The 18,971-nt window shown below is 38.4% G+C and overlaps 1 protein-coding gene across 1 annotated transcript in view; it reads right to left on the bottom strand.

Moving 5' to 3' along the window:
• Nucleotides 1–4,771: 4,771 nt before the first annotated feature.
• LOC134660939 (tyrosine-protein kinase Abl) overlaps nt 4,772–18,971 on the bottom strand; it is a 63,091-nt gene continuing 48,891 nt past the window's right edge. Inside the window, exons 13-18 of the mRNA XM_063516825.1 lie at nt 11,937–12,076; nt 9,150–10,230; nt 8,364–8,536; nt 7,983–8,131; nt 6,624–6,728; nt 4,772–4,870 (exon numbers count right to left, since the gene is read on the bottom strand). Coding sequence (XP_063372895.1) covers nt 4,867–4,870; nt 6,624–6,728; nt 7,983–8,131; nt 8,364–8,536; nt 9,150–10,230; nt 11,937–12,076 — 1,652 coding nt within the window. The 3' untranslated portion in view covers nt 4,772–4,866. The remainder of the gene's footprint in view (nt 4,871–6,623; nt 6,729–7,982; nt 8,132–8,363; nt 8,537–9,149; nt 10,231–11,936; nt 12,077–18,971) is intronic.

Here is an 18,971-nt window from a genome sequence, read left to right as displayed (position 1 = left end):
CTATGACCGTAGGAATGCGTATGTAGAAATGTTTTGTTTTACACAACAATAAAAATAAATATAATGGACAACGCTATAAATACTTTTTTCAGTGAAGGAATACTGCTCCTTAAATAATACCTGTATTTTTATATAAAATAACACAACTTCCAATTATACTTGTATTATTGCAATGACACAAAATGTGTCACAAGTCAAAATAATTAAATTATGACTTATGTATGTTTTCATTTTTTTGTATGGTTTCATAAATGCGTCATTTAAATTCGTAAGGCCCACCGTCCTACCTGAAGTACGTAATTTAAATCATTTTCAATAGGGAGTATTACTGCAATGTTTTGCCGCCAGAGTGCAGTACTAGCGACGTAAGTATACCATAGAGTAACTTATACATACCAGGGATGTTGCGGATGCAGATTTTTTGACATCCGCGGATGCGGATGCGGATATTTAAAGGCTCACATCCGCGGATGCGGATGTCAAGATTAGGTACTTAGAAAACGTCAAATATTAAATTTTTAGTATTTTTTTATTAAAAAAAACGAAAAGTTTACTATTTGAGCAAGAATATAGGTGCGTTATATTATGTACTTATATTTAATAAACAGTAACTTCGCCGACTTTTCTGGATCTAGACGATTTCGTTATAGGTAATGACGAAATTACCTAGCACTTACGTCGCCGCTAAGACGTTCCTGTACCGTAGTAACTATTTATTAATCTGTGCCTGTACCGACTTGTTTGACATCCGCATCCGCATAAGCTCCGCATCGATTTTATGCGGATGCGGATGCAGATGCGGATGTTGAAAATAATGCGGAAGTTCCGCGGTTGCGGATGCAACAATCCCTGATACATACTGTACCTTAAACTGTTTTTTGACAAGTTTTCACAGACATGATACATATGAATATGACATTGATACATCAAGGCGGTTTGTTTACAAAGGGCCTACCGGGAAACGCGAAATCGAAACTCAGTTATCTGCCTCTTTATCGCTCGAATATGCAAGTGATAGAGAGGTTAGATAATAAAATTTCGACTCTTGTTTTGCGGTAGACCCTTAGACTGTGACTTATTGTGGGAGTGGCGCCACCTACGCAGAGTTTCGCGTAATATTCCCTATTGGCACAAAGTTACATTTCTTTTGTTGTGTTCGATTTCAAAACAATAGTGACCGTATTTCTTTCACTATTGATTTCAAATTCAAAGGACTTTTTTTGTACGGTGGGCCTACTGAGGTTAAGTCAAATGTCTTCCTTGTATTTTTTTGAGATCAAAACGAAGACAGGCCAAAATCTAAATAAGTATAACACAAAACATTCCTCTACAAAATTTGTAATACCTTTCACGCCGCTATACGCACCATATGGTAGATTAGATACTATTTCACCAATATTAAAGCACCTATATAAAATATTTAGTGTTGGTAGAATAGTGTTTTGAGTCATCTTTAAGATTCAACTCATTGTTTATGAGTATCTGTGTATTAAGCATAGAATAAATTTAAAAGTGGAAAAATTAGTATCTTGGGTGAGACTTGAACTCACGGCCTCTGGATCGATACTCCAGCGCTCTGCCATCTGAGCCACCAAGACCTCATCCATAGCCAGCAAATCTTTCCACCGTATGTGTCAATGGAACCCGAGCGACATCTATCGTAAGAGCGTTACCTGTGTATGTAGCTAAGTGAGGTGAGACTTGTTGAAGTCCATTTTGGGTCATTCCATAATAAACGCTACCAAGGGTTCAAAAATGAAAATTGGTTTAAGAAGTCAACACTTACCTATTTCCATAGAAAACATACTAAACCTTCATGTCAGAAAAAAAAAACCCGAAAAAAAAACCATTTTTACATGTTTTCTATGTACTTGATCGCAACGTTTAAATGATAGGCGTAAAACTAATTTCATACAGCGATATTGGCAAGACTTATTAAAAAGAAAGTAACTGTAAACTGTTACAAACAGGGGTCGGACAAAAAGTGCGGATGACGTAAAAATGACGTAATCTTGCACACAGGATGATGTTTTAGTTTGTATTTAAACTTCCGTGTGACATGTAGTAACAAAGTAGTATTAATGAAGTAACAAAATAATCGTAAATAAATCCATGGAATTAATAATACAGGTGGTAGGGTGATGTAGTGAATAAAATAAATTTCACGAAACTTGCCACAATATTCGAGTAAAGATGACATTTTAGAGCGTTTTCTTATACATTAGTAAATATAAATTTTAGCTAAATATAATCGTGAAGATACCTACAATAGCTAAACAATAACGAAGTCAATTTATTGTTCATCTGATTGACAATGTGTCAGTCAAAAACGTACTTACTCATTTCAAGTGGCGATATCGTTTAATAAAGAGGTTGATAAATGATAAGTGATAATTGTTTATGAAAATCAAAAATACTATTTGAAATCATCCTATAAGTGGTTTGACGTCATCCGCACTTTTTGTCCGACCCCTGGTTACAAATATCCCGCAGTTATTTGAGGTAAAATATCGTAATTTTATAATTTGTCTTTAAAAATATTAAAAAGCATGGATTAATCGGTTTTTAGAAGAGTATTCTAGACTGTGGTCTCAAAGTAACACCCGAAACGAAAAAGAGATAAAAGTATGTGTAACTTTTCGCGTAATTAACTATAGCCGAACATGTTTTGCCAAAGTAAGGCTATGATGTGAACCTATTCAAATGTGTAATAATTATTGATTTAGCGTCTGCTTTAGTCGTATGTTTTAAAGTTTGAAGTTGTGTAACACCCGAAACGTGTTTATCGTGTGTCTGTCTGTCCCCGGCTTTTCTCCGTGATGGTTAGTGCTAGAAAGCTGCAATTTGGCATGGATACATAATTTTAATTTTTAACAAGCAGAAACGTCTGCGAACGATGCTATTAAAAATGGATACATAAATCAATCATGGCGACAAAGTAGTAACACAAAAATGACAAAACATTTTTTTTTACAAAATATTTTTTCAAAATATTTTTAAATTTTTCTGTCTTTTAATCCTGTGATATTATGGGGTGTCGTTGGATAGATCTTTCAAAATGAATAGGTGTCACCATCAACCATTTTTTGATTAAGTCAATATTTTCGGAAATATTCGCATCGAGAGAAAAATAATTATGATATCTTCGAGAAATAGTTTTTATTGTTAAGATTCATGTATTTTATAATAATTCAATTTATAAAAAGACAATAATTTCAATAAAATAAGCCATAATTTCGTATAAATCTGTCTTAATTTCGTACTCTTAACACCCGAAACGAACCATTAGTAACACCCGAAACAGGTAATTTATTTTATTAAAATTAATTAAAAAGTGATACTAAGTGTTAGTTCAGTGTTTCAGTAGACTATATGAACTATTGTTACTTGACATAAATAAAACTGGAGGTTACTTGAGAAAATTCGCTAAATTATGCATTTTGGGACTGATGGTCAGAAGGTATAGGCCAATTCGCGTAACACCCGAAACAGCTACTTTTTAGTGATTATCTCGTTATTGCTCTTATATTTTAATTATGTGAGTTCAGGAAAAGAAAATAATATCAAAGTAGTAGATGAATCAATAGTTATAACCTCCCTAGTTCCTTTACAATATCGAATAAAACCTTATTTTAAGAGTTCAACTGTAACACCCGAAACGGTGGAATGACCCTTTTAGGAACTCAGTTTTATCCAACTTTAAAACAAATTATTTGGCATTCCTGAGTTCTTTATAAGGAACAAATTCGAAAACATAATTTACAGTACATATGGGGCTACTTTTCCGCACTAGTGCGTAAAATAGCACTTTTCGTGCGTATGTCGAAACTTTAAAGTGCCATATGTACTGTAAAACGTTGTTCGATACACGTGCAAATAGGTAATTCGCAACTCGTGTCGATTTAAAACACTCTCTTCGGTCGTGTTTTAATTTATCGCCACTCGTTTCGAATTTCCTCTTTTTCGCACTTGTATCGAAAATTACTATTAAATCTTCATTCATTAAACAAGACAAGGTTCTTATTGAAAAACGAAACAACTGAAAGTGTATCTATAACCTTTGCTCGACTCTTATTTTAAACTGATAATTGATAACGAAATCATAATGTCTTCCCCATCGGCTGGGATGTAGAAATAGGTAAAGAAAACCGGCCAATTGCGAGTCGGACTCGCGCACGGAGGGTTCCGCACCATCAACAAAAAATAGAGCAAAACAAGCAAAAAACGGTCACCCATCCAAGTACTGACCCCGACCGACGTTGCTTAACTTCGGTCAAAAATCACGTTTGTTGTATGGGAGCCCCACTTAAATCTTTATTTTATTCTGTTTTTAGTATTTGTTGTTATAGCGGCAACAGAAATACATCATCTGTGAAAATTTCAAGTGAGATACAGCCTGGTGACAGACGGTCCGACGGACGGACGGACAGCGGAGTCTTAGTAATAGGGTCCCGTTTTTACCCTTTGGGTACGAAGCCCTAAAAATTTGTGGACTTTTCCAGTCGCAAAACTAATTTCGCCTTATTTAGGAACTATCATTGGCCATGTCATTTTGGCGGTGGCCTGCCACTTAATTGGGTCTAATTTTAGCATCTCACAAATATTAAAGCGCTCTTACTAATTCACTAACTCTAAAACTGAGTAGAATTCTTTTCTAGTCTCAAAAGACTTATTCATACCAACACAATGGCATCAAACACTTGTCGTGGCGTTCATAAGATTAAATTTTCAATGAGATGATGTATATAAATAGTTGGAATAGTTCTCATAGTTACACTATATTGGTATAGTCGGAATGAGTATAATTACAGTTAGGGTTCAATCTCAGTGCTCGAGGTTTGCAAGGCGAAGCGGAGCGTAGGCTGTTTACCTGTACCAGAAAATGGTAGACGAGTTAATATTCTGGTGTCGTATTCCGACTAAGAACAAGTAACAGTCATAAATATTTTTTGATACACACTTTTATTGCCGACTGTACTATCTCGCCTTTGCATGTCTATCAAGTAATTCTCGGGATCTTTCAAATGAGTTTAAACTCAATGTGTTTCGTTTTCCCATCGAACTGATCAGATCAGCTCCATGTTAGCATATTATTGCATAGTCATCGGAAATATGGAAGTAGGCGAAAAAGTGGTTCAAAATTAAGTTACAAGATTTGAAGTACCATAGGTACAAAAAATATAGGTAAAAGTATGCAATAAAAATGTGTAAAAAGTAATGTAAAGGAGGGTGGGCAAATTGGCCGAATGACCAATAAGGACAAGCAATATGTCACTGGATAGCTTATTCTAAGTTCTAATACTTTTACTATGGCAGATAGTCCCAAATCCTTGTGTGAAAAAAGTTATCACCGCAAAAAGTAGTGTGAGTTTAAACGTGACTGTATAGTTTTTTTCGATACTAATTTCCTGTGTCGCTGATCATTAAGGTTTTGTTATTGTGGATGATTTGATGTCACGATATTTTAGTTTTTTATTCGTTTTCTTATGTTTTTTGTGTCTATTTTTTTTAAACAGAGATTTGACAAGTCGCGTCAAACAAAAAAAGGGAGTATATAAAAAACCTCGCTTATTCCTATTGGTTCATAGGCCAGTGTCCATACAAATCTGCCCATCCTCCTTTAATAAGTTTTAAAACTGTATTGAGCAGGTCATCCATATGTATCTTTAAAAATGTATGTCTTAGGGTCGGTTGCACCAAATTCGTATCGTTAAAGAGTTCGCTAAATGTTTATGTATGGAAAGTTTCATAGTAAAGCGCCTGCTGACGTTGATCAGTCTGTCAAATGTGATTGGTGCAACTGGCCCTTATGGCTCCTCTACATGATGGGCCAACGCCGGCCACTCCAAGGGACGCAGCCATGCGGTAGAATGAGATAGCAATATCACTTGCTCCCTCTAAGGCTTAGCACGCACTGCGGTTTTTAAAAAGCGGTTCCGCTACCGCAAAAAATGTAACGTACGGCATTCTTAAATCGCAAGTGCGTGCGCTTATAAAGAATGCCGTACGTTACATTTTTTGCGGTAGCGGAACCGCTTTTTAAAAACCGCAGTGCGTGCTAAGCCTAATGCATAAATGCTTCCCTTGGAGTCTTGGAGGATACAACTAAACGGAGTAGCCATTAACAGGCTTTCCCCTCTGTCGAAAATAGGCGGCCCACGGTCATACACAATGTATTGACTGACGTTTATCTGACATGGCTATTTTTACGTTACGTATACATTTGACTTTCCCCTCCCCCGCAAAAATCGGCAGACTGTTTTGTACAGAAAATTACGGACATGGCGTCTCCGTTTGATTATATCCTCCAAGCTTGGAGTGGTCGGCGTTGGCCACTGACAATCCAACCTCTAGACTGAGCTTAGGCCAATTCTTTCATGAAACCGATGCTGCCAAAAATACGGGGGTGCGGGGGGACGAGGTGAGCGAATCCCGTGCCGTGATTGGTCCGTTCAAAGACACGGACCAATCACGGCACGGGATTGACTCGAAGATGGAGTAACGCTACCGTATGTGTGGCAGAGGGGGTAGCGCGACTATGCTATGTCTAGAGGTTGGATTGTCTGTGGCGTTGGCCCATCGTGAAGAGGAGCCCTTAGATGATTGTGTGTATGTTTGTTTACCTAGTAACGATATCGTGTAGCTCCCGTAAGGCTTTCTCGACGCCCTCGGCGAGGTGGTGCGCGGGCGGCGCGGGCGACGCCAGAGCCCGCGCCTCGCTCTCCAATCTGACAATATACATATATTGTAGTATTTTGGTAAATGTAGGTAGCTCGTAAAAATATGTCAAATGTCAGTTGGCCGTGAAATACATGTCCGTTACGTTGCTATCCGAGTGTTTTAATCCAAATTAAATCCCAAACACAATATTTGGCGACGAGGATGGGATGGGATATATAGATGGTCAACCAAATCTTGTCAGTAAAAAAACCGGCCAAGTGCGAGTCGGACTCGCGCACGGAAGGTTCCGCACCATCAACAAGAAATAGAGCAAAACAAGCAAAAAAACGGTCACCCATCCAAGTACTGACCCCGCCCGACGTTGCTTAACTTCGGTCAAAAATCACGTTTGTTGTAAAGGAGCCCCACTTAAATCTTTATTTTATTCTGTTTTTAGTATTTGTTGTTATAGCGGCAACAGAAATACATCATCTGTGAAAATTTCAAGTGTCTAGCTATCACGGTTCGTGAGATACAGTCTGGTGACAGACGGACGGACGGACGGACGGACGGACAGCGGAGTCTTAGTAATAGGATCCCGTTTTTACCCTTTGGGTACGGAACCCTAAAAATGGCGCGAAATTCGAATTTACTACCTACATTTTCGCGCCTACATTTTTCAAATTTGCCGCCTTTTTCTACTGACAAGATCTGCTTGACCAAGTATAGTTATAATATTTAAAACTTTCGCGTTTTGAACACATTTAACTCACATTTATAGACGGGTCTAACGCGAAATTTATTTTATTACCTTTATTTACCGACGTTTCGACACAGGTTTCACTGGTCGTGGTCGCGGCTAACACGACCAGTGAAACCTGTGTCGAAACGTCGGTAAATAAAGGTAATAAAATAAAATTCGCGATAGACCCGTCTATAAATGTGAGTTAATACATATAGTTGGTCAAACCAATTTGTTAGTCAGTAAGAACCAGGAAAACTACACTCATCCTTTTCTTTTGTTTTTTTTTTGGTCTCACATGTTTAGTTGAAAAAAAACACTAAACGTCCAAAAAGCGAAACTCTTTTTAAATAATGCTAAGATATTGTGTCGATTGTCCTGGCGGCAGTAGCACCCGCAGGCACGTGGCCAGGGAGCCGCTCGTGCCGTCCCTGTCTACTGTACTGCCGTCTCACCTGGCGGCGGCGGCGCGCAGCTGCACCCGCAGCTGGGGCGGCGCGGCGACCGCGGCCGCGGTGCAGGCCGCCCCGAGGCTCGCGAGCCGCTCGTGCCGTCCCTGTCTACTGTACTGCCGTCTCACCTGGCGGCGGCGGCGCGCAGCTGCACCCGCAGCTGGGGCGGCGCGGCGACCGCGGCCGCGGTGCAGGCCGCCCCGAGGCTCGCGAGCCGCTCGGACGTCGTTAGACGCCAGAGGGAGCCACGCCCGCCGCCCGTGCAGCCGCGGCGGACCTGGGGACATGAAAATATGTGTTACCATGGTTACGGCCGCATGAGTTACTTATAAAATGGTTTTATAATATTTAAAATAACTTTTGCATCTTTTTGGGGTTAAGAGACTAGCATTGGGAGCATTAAACTGAAACTGTCGCGTACATGAACCGAATGTACTTCATGTAGTACATAATAACTACTTCATGTACTTTTTGTAGTACATTCGGTGTGGGCGGCACGCAGTACTCACATCATTAGTGCAGCTCTCCAAGGACGACCGAAGCCTGGCGAGAGCGTCCTCCTCCGCCTCCTCGCTGCTGATGGGGGTGGCGTATATCCCCCCCTTTAGGGGGCGGCACTTTACCGCCGGCTTGCTGGGGACGGCTGGCTTCTCGTCCCTTTTGCACACGCTACCGCTCCTGCCTGGAGACGTCACTTGTGTAGGTATTTAGCAAAATTGTCCCCTGGGTCTTGGAGAAAGACCTACTCGAGTCGTGGACTCTGAAGCGAGTCTTTCTCAGAGACCAGGAGGACAATGCCGTCCTTGAAACGTCGGAGATAATTTTAAAGCTTATTTATATGCGAAGCGGTGGTGGCCGAGTGGATATGACGTCCGACTTTCAATCCGGAGGTCGCGGGTTCAAATCCTGACTCGTACCAATGAGTTTTTCGGAACTTATGTACGAAATATCATTTGATTTGATATTTACCACTAGCTTTTCGGTGAAGGAAAACATCGTGAGGAAACCTGCATACATCTGCGAAGAAATTCAAAGGTGTATGTGAAGTCCCCAATCCGCATTGGGCTAGCGTGGGGACTATAGCCCGAGCCCTCTTGCGCATGAGAGGAGGCCTGTGCCCAGCAGTGGGACGTATATAGGTTCACTATTATTATTATTATATGCGATGAAGACCCGTTGTAGTAATTAATAAAGTGGCAATATCTACAAGAAGACACACTTTTATAAAAGATTAACACATTTTATTTACTTATTTCAAGCTCAGAAGCATAATGTAAACAAGCACTTAACCTTACCTATATGGCTGGTGCGTTCTTCAGGAGAAGTCTCCTCACTGTCATCTCCTCTCAGCTTCAGCTTTGGACTCAATCTCTCATCAGACTCCTTATTCTCCCACAATTTCTTCAAGCTGCTAATACTCCCTGTGCTCTTTCTTTTATCCTCTTCCTCTGTCTCCAGAGACCCTGAATCGGATTTACGCTCGTCACTCTTTTTAGAATCCTGGTCGGGAGAATTTTTCGTTCCATTCGTAGCCGGCGTTGAACTGTCGACCTTCCGTAAGCGCGATTTAAAGTCTATAATCGAACGCGACTCCTCCTCTTTAGCGGCGACTTTCTTGTCAACCTTTTTGAGTTGCGATTTGAAGTCCGTCGGCTTCTCATCAGTCTTCTGAATGTTGTTGTACGAGGTTTTCCGTAAGCCCGCTTTGAGGTCTATAGGGGATACCGTCTCCTTGTCTTTGGGTTGCTCTTTTTTATCAGATTTCTTTAACGCTTCCATGTTTAAGCTTTCGGAAAGCTCCGAGACCAGCCTAGTCACTGGATCTCCGAAGGAAGTCTGCATGACTAAGTCGTTAGGAGGTGGTGAGTCTTTGAGTTTGTGTTTCTTTTTGTCGGCTCTTTCTTTGATTTCAGCTACTAGTTTGAGCTCGAGCATTTCCTTCATGGTTTGCTTGTGGCTTTTTTCTTCTTCTTGGTCGTCTTCAGCGTCGGGTGGCGGGGGTGGTGGGAGTTGTGTTTCTTCTGGGGGTGGAGGGAGATCTGGTGGGGGTGGTGGGAATTCTAGTTCTGCTAGACGGGGGCGGGGTTTCGCGGGGCTGTTGAAGGAACGTAAAGGGGCTCTGTTTGAGCGTGGGGACGCAGGGGCAGGGGCGGTGACTCCTCCTGAGGAGTTGGAGCGGATCATGTGGGGTTGGGCTCGGGTGCGAGGGGACAAGGATCGGGCCTCCTCGGGTTCTCGGGTGACGGACGCGGCGCCTCCTGATTGCCGTAGGGACTCGAGGTAGGCGCCGATGCGAGCGCCCTTGGGCAGGGTCCCGTAGCGGTTGATGGCCCGCTTTACGTTCTGGACCTCTAGGGCCGCTACTTGTACGCCTTGCTGTAAGGGTCAATACGGTTTATTAATGCTTGTATAAGAATTCAACGATTTATAATACATAAAAGTATTTAGTCCTTCTCCTTATAGATCCCAAACTAACATACCTACATGGATTTTCATTACTGTCACAACAAACTTTTGTAGTGTGTGGTAAATGTAGCACTCTAATTCCCAGAGTACCTAGTAAGAACCTAGTAGCTGCATGCCAATGTTTAATAATTTTGTAATCACGATGTATATTGTGGAAATGAATAAAGTGTTTATCTATCTATCTATCTAACCTCCTAATTTTAGCAATTTTGAATTTAGTACTTTGATTCCATTATAGTCCAAAATTCGATATGATTTTGTCCTTTTAAAAGAACATCGGGACTTAGGATATGTATGTTTAACACAATAGCAGCATAAAAATACGAAAACCGCTTCAATATTGGATAGTGCATAGAATTTATTTAACATATTTAATGTATAATTATTTAACAATTACTTGTATGATGGAAACAAAAGCTAAACGTCCTATATAAATCCCATTTATCTTCGACATAAACTTATTGAGCAACGCTAGGATAGCTAAGCCTCATCACTCTCGACCATATCGAGGGTCATCTTGGTAAACGACCGCATGTCCTACACTAGGGTGGGTCACTTGTGTATGGAGAAAAAAAAAGTATTAGTTATCCTTCGGGCATAGTTAAAAGTTGCGTAATAATGCCAATAAACAGTGTTTCAAATTATTTTGTAATCGAAATTCACTTTCTGCCTCCGGATCCATTTCAATGTTTTCATATAAATATTGTTATATTTTGTATGGTCAGCGGAGTATATTTATGTATCGTCTCATTATTCAAACTTTAGCTAAAAAGTTATACCATTATTAGCTCGAAATAGCATGGTAAAGGTTCAGAGCCATAAATAAATAAAAAAGTACTCAAAAAGAAACATTTTTTTTTCACAATGTCCATACATTTAACAAAAATTTTAACTAAAATCCGGAGGCAGTAAAATTAAAGCTAAAAATAAAATAAAAATACGTGCAATAATTAATTACCAAATGGCACCTTTTTTTAACTGTGCCCCCTAATAAATTAAAAAAAAGCGGCCAAGTGCGAGTCGGACTCGCCCATGAAGGGTTCCGTATTTAGGCGATTTATGACGTATAAAAAAAAACTACTTACTAGATCTCGTTCACACCAATTTTCGGTGGAAGTTTACATGGTAATGTACATCATATATTTTTTTTTAGTTTTATCATTCTGTTATTTTAGAAGTTACGGGGGGGGGGACACACATTTTACCACTTTGGAAGTGTCTCTCGCGCAAACTATTCAGTTTAGAAAAAAATGATATTAGGAACCTCAATATCATTTTTGAAGACCTATCCATAGATACCCCACACGTATGGGTTTGATAAAAAAAAAAATTTTGAGTTTCAGTTCGAAGTATGGGGAACCCCAAAAATTTATTGTTTTTTTTCTATTTTTGTGTGAAAATCTTAATGCGGTTCACAGAATACATCTACTTACCAAGTTTCAACAGTATAGTTCTTATAGTTTCGGAGAAAAGTGGCTGTGACATACGGACGGACAGACAGACGGACAGACAGACAGACATGACGAATCTATAAGGGTTCCGTTTTTTGCCATTTGGCTACGGAACCCTAAAAAAAGTAAAAATGACCCACCCTATCCTACACGCAGCACACTCACCTTTTGTTCCGGCTGGTTGTGCCGGCGCTTCGCCCGGTGCCTGTGCTCGCCCCCCGCCGCCGCACCCCCGCTCTCGTCTGTATCGGGGGTCGCTTCCGCGAGCGACCCCTCGGAGGACGCCTCCCGAGCCCGCGCCCCCCCTGAACACAATATGTGACGTTTACTGAAATTATGTACACGGTACATACGGTTTTTATAGAAAATTTCACGACTATTCTTTAAAAGGAAGTGGATTCTATATTCTAAGTTAAATTTGAATTTAAACGAAATATACAGATCAAGTATCAAATTATTTTATAAGCAGCGAAGTAACTATGTAAGTAGTATGCACAATTTTAAATATATGTTTACGTAGTTACTGGCTGGCTGGTAAAATAAAGAATGCCACAGACTAAGAATTATAGCACGGCCGCAGGCAAGTCCGCCAAACTTTTAATCTATGACTTCCTTTATAAAATGTAAAACGTCGTTTCTAAATCGATATACAGGGTCATTTTTGGACCGTTAGCCATATTGTGCGAGGTGATTAGGTAGGTCATACTGAACAACTTTTTCTATGGGACCAACCCCGAAATCCCAAAAAAAAATTTGGCCTTCCCATAGAAAACGTCGACATCCACTTGACCAAAATGTATGAAACGGTCAAAAAAATTTTTGTGATTTCGGAGTTGGTCCCATAGAAAAAGTTGTTCAATATAGTCTACCTAATCACCTCGTACAATATGGCTAACGGTCCAAAAATGACCCTGTATATTTACGAGATATGCAATTTAATTGTTAGGGAATTATTTAACAGAAGCTAGTAATAGTTTTAAAGGTAAGCTAAAGAACCTTAGGTTTAATATTGTAACTTCTCCATAGCCCTGAATCAGTTAATTTATTTTTGTTCTATGTAAAGGACTATGAAAGCTTTACAATCACCCAATGGGCCATTTTATTTAAAGTTGTCTCCTAAACTTTTTATTTCAAAATTCGGATTTTTTATGTTATTTCTACTCAGAATCATGAGGTCTTTTGATCCCAATAGGAGAAAAAAAGTGTCCCAAGATATCCATACATTTTTCGATCGTTCCATTCCGAAAGCGCCATAGAAAGTCTATGAAAAAATGGTAACGGAATGGGAAATAAACCTTGGGACACTTTCTTTCTCCTATTAGGATAGAAAGAGCTCGTGATTCTGAGTAGAAATAACATATAAATTCACAAATTAAATAAAAAGTGTAGGGGACAACTTTAAATAAAATGGCCCCAATATGTACATGTTTACACACTTGTTGTCTTCACAACACTATTTAGGAATCTGTTTAAAACAAGGAATCACTTAAACTAAGTAATAACACATCACACGATTAAAACTAAAACCAATAAAATGGGCCAAACTGCAAAATTAATAAGCATTTTACTATCACTAGTAATATTATTAATTAATATTGTCTTCGGTTACCGCGATAGTTACTCATGAAATAAAACTATTAAAACGGATTATATCGCGTATATTAATATATTCTACAACCCGACGTTTCGAACCATTTACAGCGTTCGAAACGTCGGGATGTAGAATAAATTCAATATACGCGATATAATCCGTTTTAATAGTTTTATTTCATATATTATTAATTATTAATTCAAGCTCTGTTTTTATATTTCCAATCATCCTGCTTTTGTTCAGTCGCCATAAAATATATATAAAAGCGGCCCAGGTGCTCACAAATATCTGAGCACGCCTCTATTGCCAAGGCGTTCAGATATTGTGAACACCTATTGTCGCTACGATATATTTGATGGCAACTGCACCAATGGGGATGGCAGGTATATTTTAAAGATGGCGCCAGAATAGGTTTATCAATCTCTAAAATTTTGTCTTATCTTTTTTTTAATTTTAAAGTCCTGTTGTAAAACCTTTTAAGCCAAATCTCATGGAACAAAACTAGAGACAGGGAAACCTATGCTGGCGCCATCTATGCAAACCTTTGACAGTTGCCAACCCCATTTTTATGTACAGTCGCCATCAGATATATCGGAGCGGCCAAGGTGCTCACAAATATCTGAACACGCCTCTATTGTCAAGGGTTTAGAGTGCGTGGTCAGATATTTTTGAGCTCCTCGGTAGCTGTGATTATCTGATGGCGACCGTACATTCATCATGAAATTCATGAAGATCCTTACTTTGCCTATTTTTAGTTTCGATTGTCGCCCCTTATCAAAAAACCCTAGTGGAGGTGGCAACATACAAAGTTTTATTTTTACTCAGGCCAAGAAAGGATGATTAGGATGACTTTAACATTATTGTACAGTCGACGTCAAAGATATGTTTACATTTTTCGCCTTATTACAAAGGAGTAAAGTGCAAAAGTGTAAACGTATCTTTGACGTCCACTACCTACTACCGCTACATAATGCAAGTTTAACCCTCGTTTTATATTTAGTTTAATATATTCTATTAAAACATGAAATTTAACATAATATTACTATCGTATCGCGGATACTTCAGAAACCAATAACTATAATAGGTACCTACTTCAAAAAGTTATGTAATGTATGCAACTTAGTGTTTACTCCTTTGTTACCAACATAAATAAAGTCACTTAAGAAAACATTATTTAAAAATATGTAAGTAATAATTAACTCTAACACCATCACTAACAAAGTAGGAAATGTTAAAGTATAGTGTCATCAACTGTTACATTTCTTGTTTTGTTACTCAGATTTTTTATTTATTTTAATTCTTTATAGGTAATCAAAATATATAAATACATTTCATAGCACCCGCGATTCGATGAACAAAAATATCCTTCTAAAGTTTTTAAATCTAACAGATATAGTATTTTAACATTTTGCATGCCATGTTAGAAAAATATGCCTAAAAGTTATGGTAAAGTCGTTATGGGCGCCACACTGGCCATATTATTTAAAGTTGTCCCCTACACTTTTTTTTAAAATTCGTGAATTTCTATGTTATTTCTACTCAGAATCACGAGCTCTTTCTAGCCTAATAGGAGAAAAAAAAGTGTCCCAAGGTTTTTATTTCCATTCCGTTACCATTTTTCATAGACTTTGTATGGCGGTCACGGAATGGAAAGATCGAAAAATATATGGAAATTTTGGGACACTTTTTTTCTCCTATTAGGATCAAAAGAGCTCGTGATTCTGAGTAGAAATAACATAAAAAATCCCAAATTTAAATAAAATGGCCCAGAGCGCCTCCCTAGCGTCAGCGTCTAGTCAACTCTATGGCTGCTCGACGCAACGTTGGCGCAACTGCGCAGCGACGCCATTTTCCATAGCGCTGACTAGACGCCGACGCTCAAAAGACGCTAGTGTGGGGTGGCTGTACAGGCGCTTGGCAAAATTAATGTATGACACTCAAAAGGTTCATAAGTTTCATAACATAAGTATTCAAAAGTAACAAGATAGATGCATAAACAGGCAGCATTCACAATGCAGTGTATCAGAAAACAGTTCGTATCGTATCGTAATCACCATTTGCCAGGACAATATTTTATAATTATAACCATTTAGTTATTTTAATATTTCGATGATTTGGAATAATAATTACATATACATATTTAGCTTTCTGAAACATGGCACACTACTTGAGTATTGATTAAAAAAAACACGCCTACTCGCTTGTCACAAAAGTTAGATGCTAGATCTAAATCATACTGTTATTCTTTACAGATATGTATAATTATGTTGGTAACAGATTCTTATGCTCTATTCTATTCCATAAAGCAGCAGAAGTTGCTAAGCGGATCAGGTGTTCAAAATGATCTTGACTGAACTTTATTGTTAAGAGAATAAGAGCGTATCAAGGTAATTTTGAACACCTCGCCCGCTAACGACTTTATGAAGGGGTTGATGGGATCTTTTAAAAGACTTATGTCATATGTAGTAAAAATATTATATTATGGAACGAATGCCAGAAATTCTTCAGAACAAGACATCTAATTTAGGCTTACATTTGCAACAAACGAGTATATATGTATAATGAATTCGTTTCAATCAACACATCACTTAAATGGCACTGTAACGTTACTCTAATAAGGGCTTCGTATATAGTTACATATAGATATATATATATTCTACGCGACGCCGCGTATACTTACAAATGTGACCCTATCGCTATACACCTGAGGGCCGGCAAACAAACAAACATACTATTTAACAAGTAATACATACAAATACACCCGATTGCGAAAGTCAGGAAACCAGCGGCGGTAGCACGGCCGCATTTTTATCGCCTGTCACCATGCATGTCACGTTCTAACAAGTATGTAAGTGCGAAAGTGACGGGCATAGTGACAGGCGATAAAAATGGAACCGTGCTGCACCCGCAGATAATATTCAAGATTCAGATAGATAGATAGATACAGTTGGTCAAACCAAATTCTCAGTAAATAAGAACCAAAAAAACTATACTCATCCTTTTCTTTTGGGTGCTAGTACTAGTGTAAGATAAAGATAGTATGATTCTCTCTGTCTATGTTTGAAATGAGACAGTCCTTTGACAAACTATAGATAGAATACTCTTTATTGGCACACCTCAGTAAAAGATACAGCTTAAAGAAAATCAATCGATCAGTCAGGTTATTGTAGATCAAAGTTATTATGTGTAATGTTTTTACTTAGGTATGGTGTCAATGTGATACTATAAGTGGATTAAGCACCCCCGATTTATACGAAAACGATACCAAAGATTGCCTAGCAACTTCACTGATGTAGATATCATGATAAAATTGAGAGCCCGATATCTCAAAAGCTAAACAAGATACCGTAAACGTGACTAAATAAAACTTGTAACAAATGAAATCAACTTTCAATTTGTATAAGTGGCAATGTCGCTAAGACGCATAGTTTTAGCGACATGGCCACTTATCTGGATGGCCACTTACGAAGTCAAAAATTGTATTCCAATCATTTCCCTCTATAACTCTTTTTGAGCATTCGTTGCCTGGCCTATATGTAACAAAACTCGGTTACGTTAATAATTTATCAAACAAACATTTTCGCAGTCGGGTAATAATGGATGCATATAATATTATTTGTCAATACTTACATTTATTGTATTATAAATAACATGTCCGTATTGTGAAGTGTAAAAACTCTAAAAACTTCATTTCCTTCCGATAATACATTTGATTCGATTTTGAAGGAAATGAAGTTTTTACATACACATCACAATGTCGGTCTGTCCGTCACATTTGATATATAGACATTTGAGAAATACAAAATAATATTAAAATAACAAGCATCGTAGCATTCGTTATCAAGCCGAATACGACGCAAACCGTCCCATAAACTAGCCATTTCATAATAGTACATTACGATACAAGTGCCATTAATGGGAAATTCGCAACGAGTGGCGATAAATTCCCTTCGGTCGTGTTTTAAATAGGGAATATTACGCGAAAGTCTGTGTAGAGGGCGCCACATCAACAACAAGTAAACAATCTAAGGGTCTACCGCAAACGAGAGAGTCGACATTTTGTTATCTAACCTCTCTATCACTCTTGCATATTCGAGCGATAAAGAGGCAGATAGCTGAGTTTCGATTTCGCGTTCCCCGGTAGGCCCTTTGTAAGCAAACCGCCTTGATGTATCAATGTCATATTTGATTGTCTATGAAACCTTGTCAAAAAACAGTTTAAGGTACAGTATGTATAAGTTATTCTATGGTATACTTAAGTCACTAGTGCTGCACTCTGGCGGCGAAACATTCCAGTAATACTCCCTATTGACACGAGTTGCAAATTACCTATTTGCACATGTATCGTACAAACAGCAACACTCTTAACTGTACATCGGTGGACATTATTACAAAAGGCATAAGATCCACCGATGTACAGTTAACAGTGTGGGCGACGGTGCAACGTTTTACAGTAGGCACATTATGGCCCTTAAAATTTTCGACATTGTCACGTAATGTGCCAATTGTCGCACTAGTGCGCTAAAGTAGCCCCTAGTGTACTGTAAAAAAATATACCTATAATTGATATTGTGAAATGAATGTTTATGGGAGGAGTTAACAAAAAATCTAAAGTAACATATACACAGAAGCCAATCGCGGAAGCGGAGAATAATTTTGAAAACAAAATGGAAGTAAGAAACGAACGATTCACATTATAATTAAACAGTGACATAATTGCCGCGTTTATAGCAGTCTCTCTCGCTTTTACACATATAAACAGAAAGAGACGACTCGAAATGAACGCAGCCAAATATGCACTTAAGAGGAATTTAAACGAGTTGTTTCGTATTATAGTATTTAGAGTTAATGTAAAAGTGACAATGACAAGTTTTCATTCCTCTCCAGTGTACAGACAAGCATTCATTGTCAACCAATAAATCATTATATAGTCATATATATATATGAGCTGTTTAAAATCCTTTAAATTATGAAAGTACTTCAGTATGAAGGATATTTTATGATGACATACATAGAGTAAAACGATTTCATCAGAACGTAAAGGATTTTTTTAATATCGCTTGGACTTTATGTCACAAATACGTTTCGGAAGCACATTTCAGTGACAATATATAGTCTGTCAAACAACGTTGTCAGTTAAAAAGGCGCGAAATTCAGAATTCCATTACAGAATCGTCCTTTTAATCTGAAATTCCAACAGAAATGTCCTTATTACATATGAAGCATATGGAAAGCCACACATTTTCTATGGGACGATAACCCATCCAGCCTACATTTTTAAAATTTTTCGCTTTTTTTAAATGATGGATATGGCTCGACAGACTATACCTCAAACATGTCAAGGACTAATATATGTTCTAATTTGTATTTTTGAAGATAAGTAATCATTTGAAATGCGCTTGATTCTGAATAATATTACAGTCAGCAGCAGAAGTTGCTAAGCGGGCGAGGTGTTCAAAATGACCTTTACGCGACTTTATTGTTAAGAGAATAAGAGCGTGTCAAGGTAATTTTGAACACCTCGCCCGCTTAGCAACTTCTGCTGCTGACTGTATGAGTGATCGGAATGGATGTGCTGTTATGAGTATAATTTCTATTTAATATTTTAC

The sequence above is a fragment of the Cydia amplana genome, chromosome Z (genome assembly GCF_948474715.1).
Source record: "Cydia amplana chromosome Z, ilCydAmpl1.1, whole genome shotgun sequence".
Taxonomy (NCBI): Eukaryota; Metazoa; Arthropoda; class Insecta; order Lepidoptera; family Tortricidae; genus Cydia; species Cydia amplana.
This window is presented reverse-complemented; position numbering and strand designations above follow the sequence as displayed.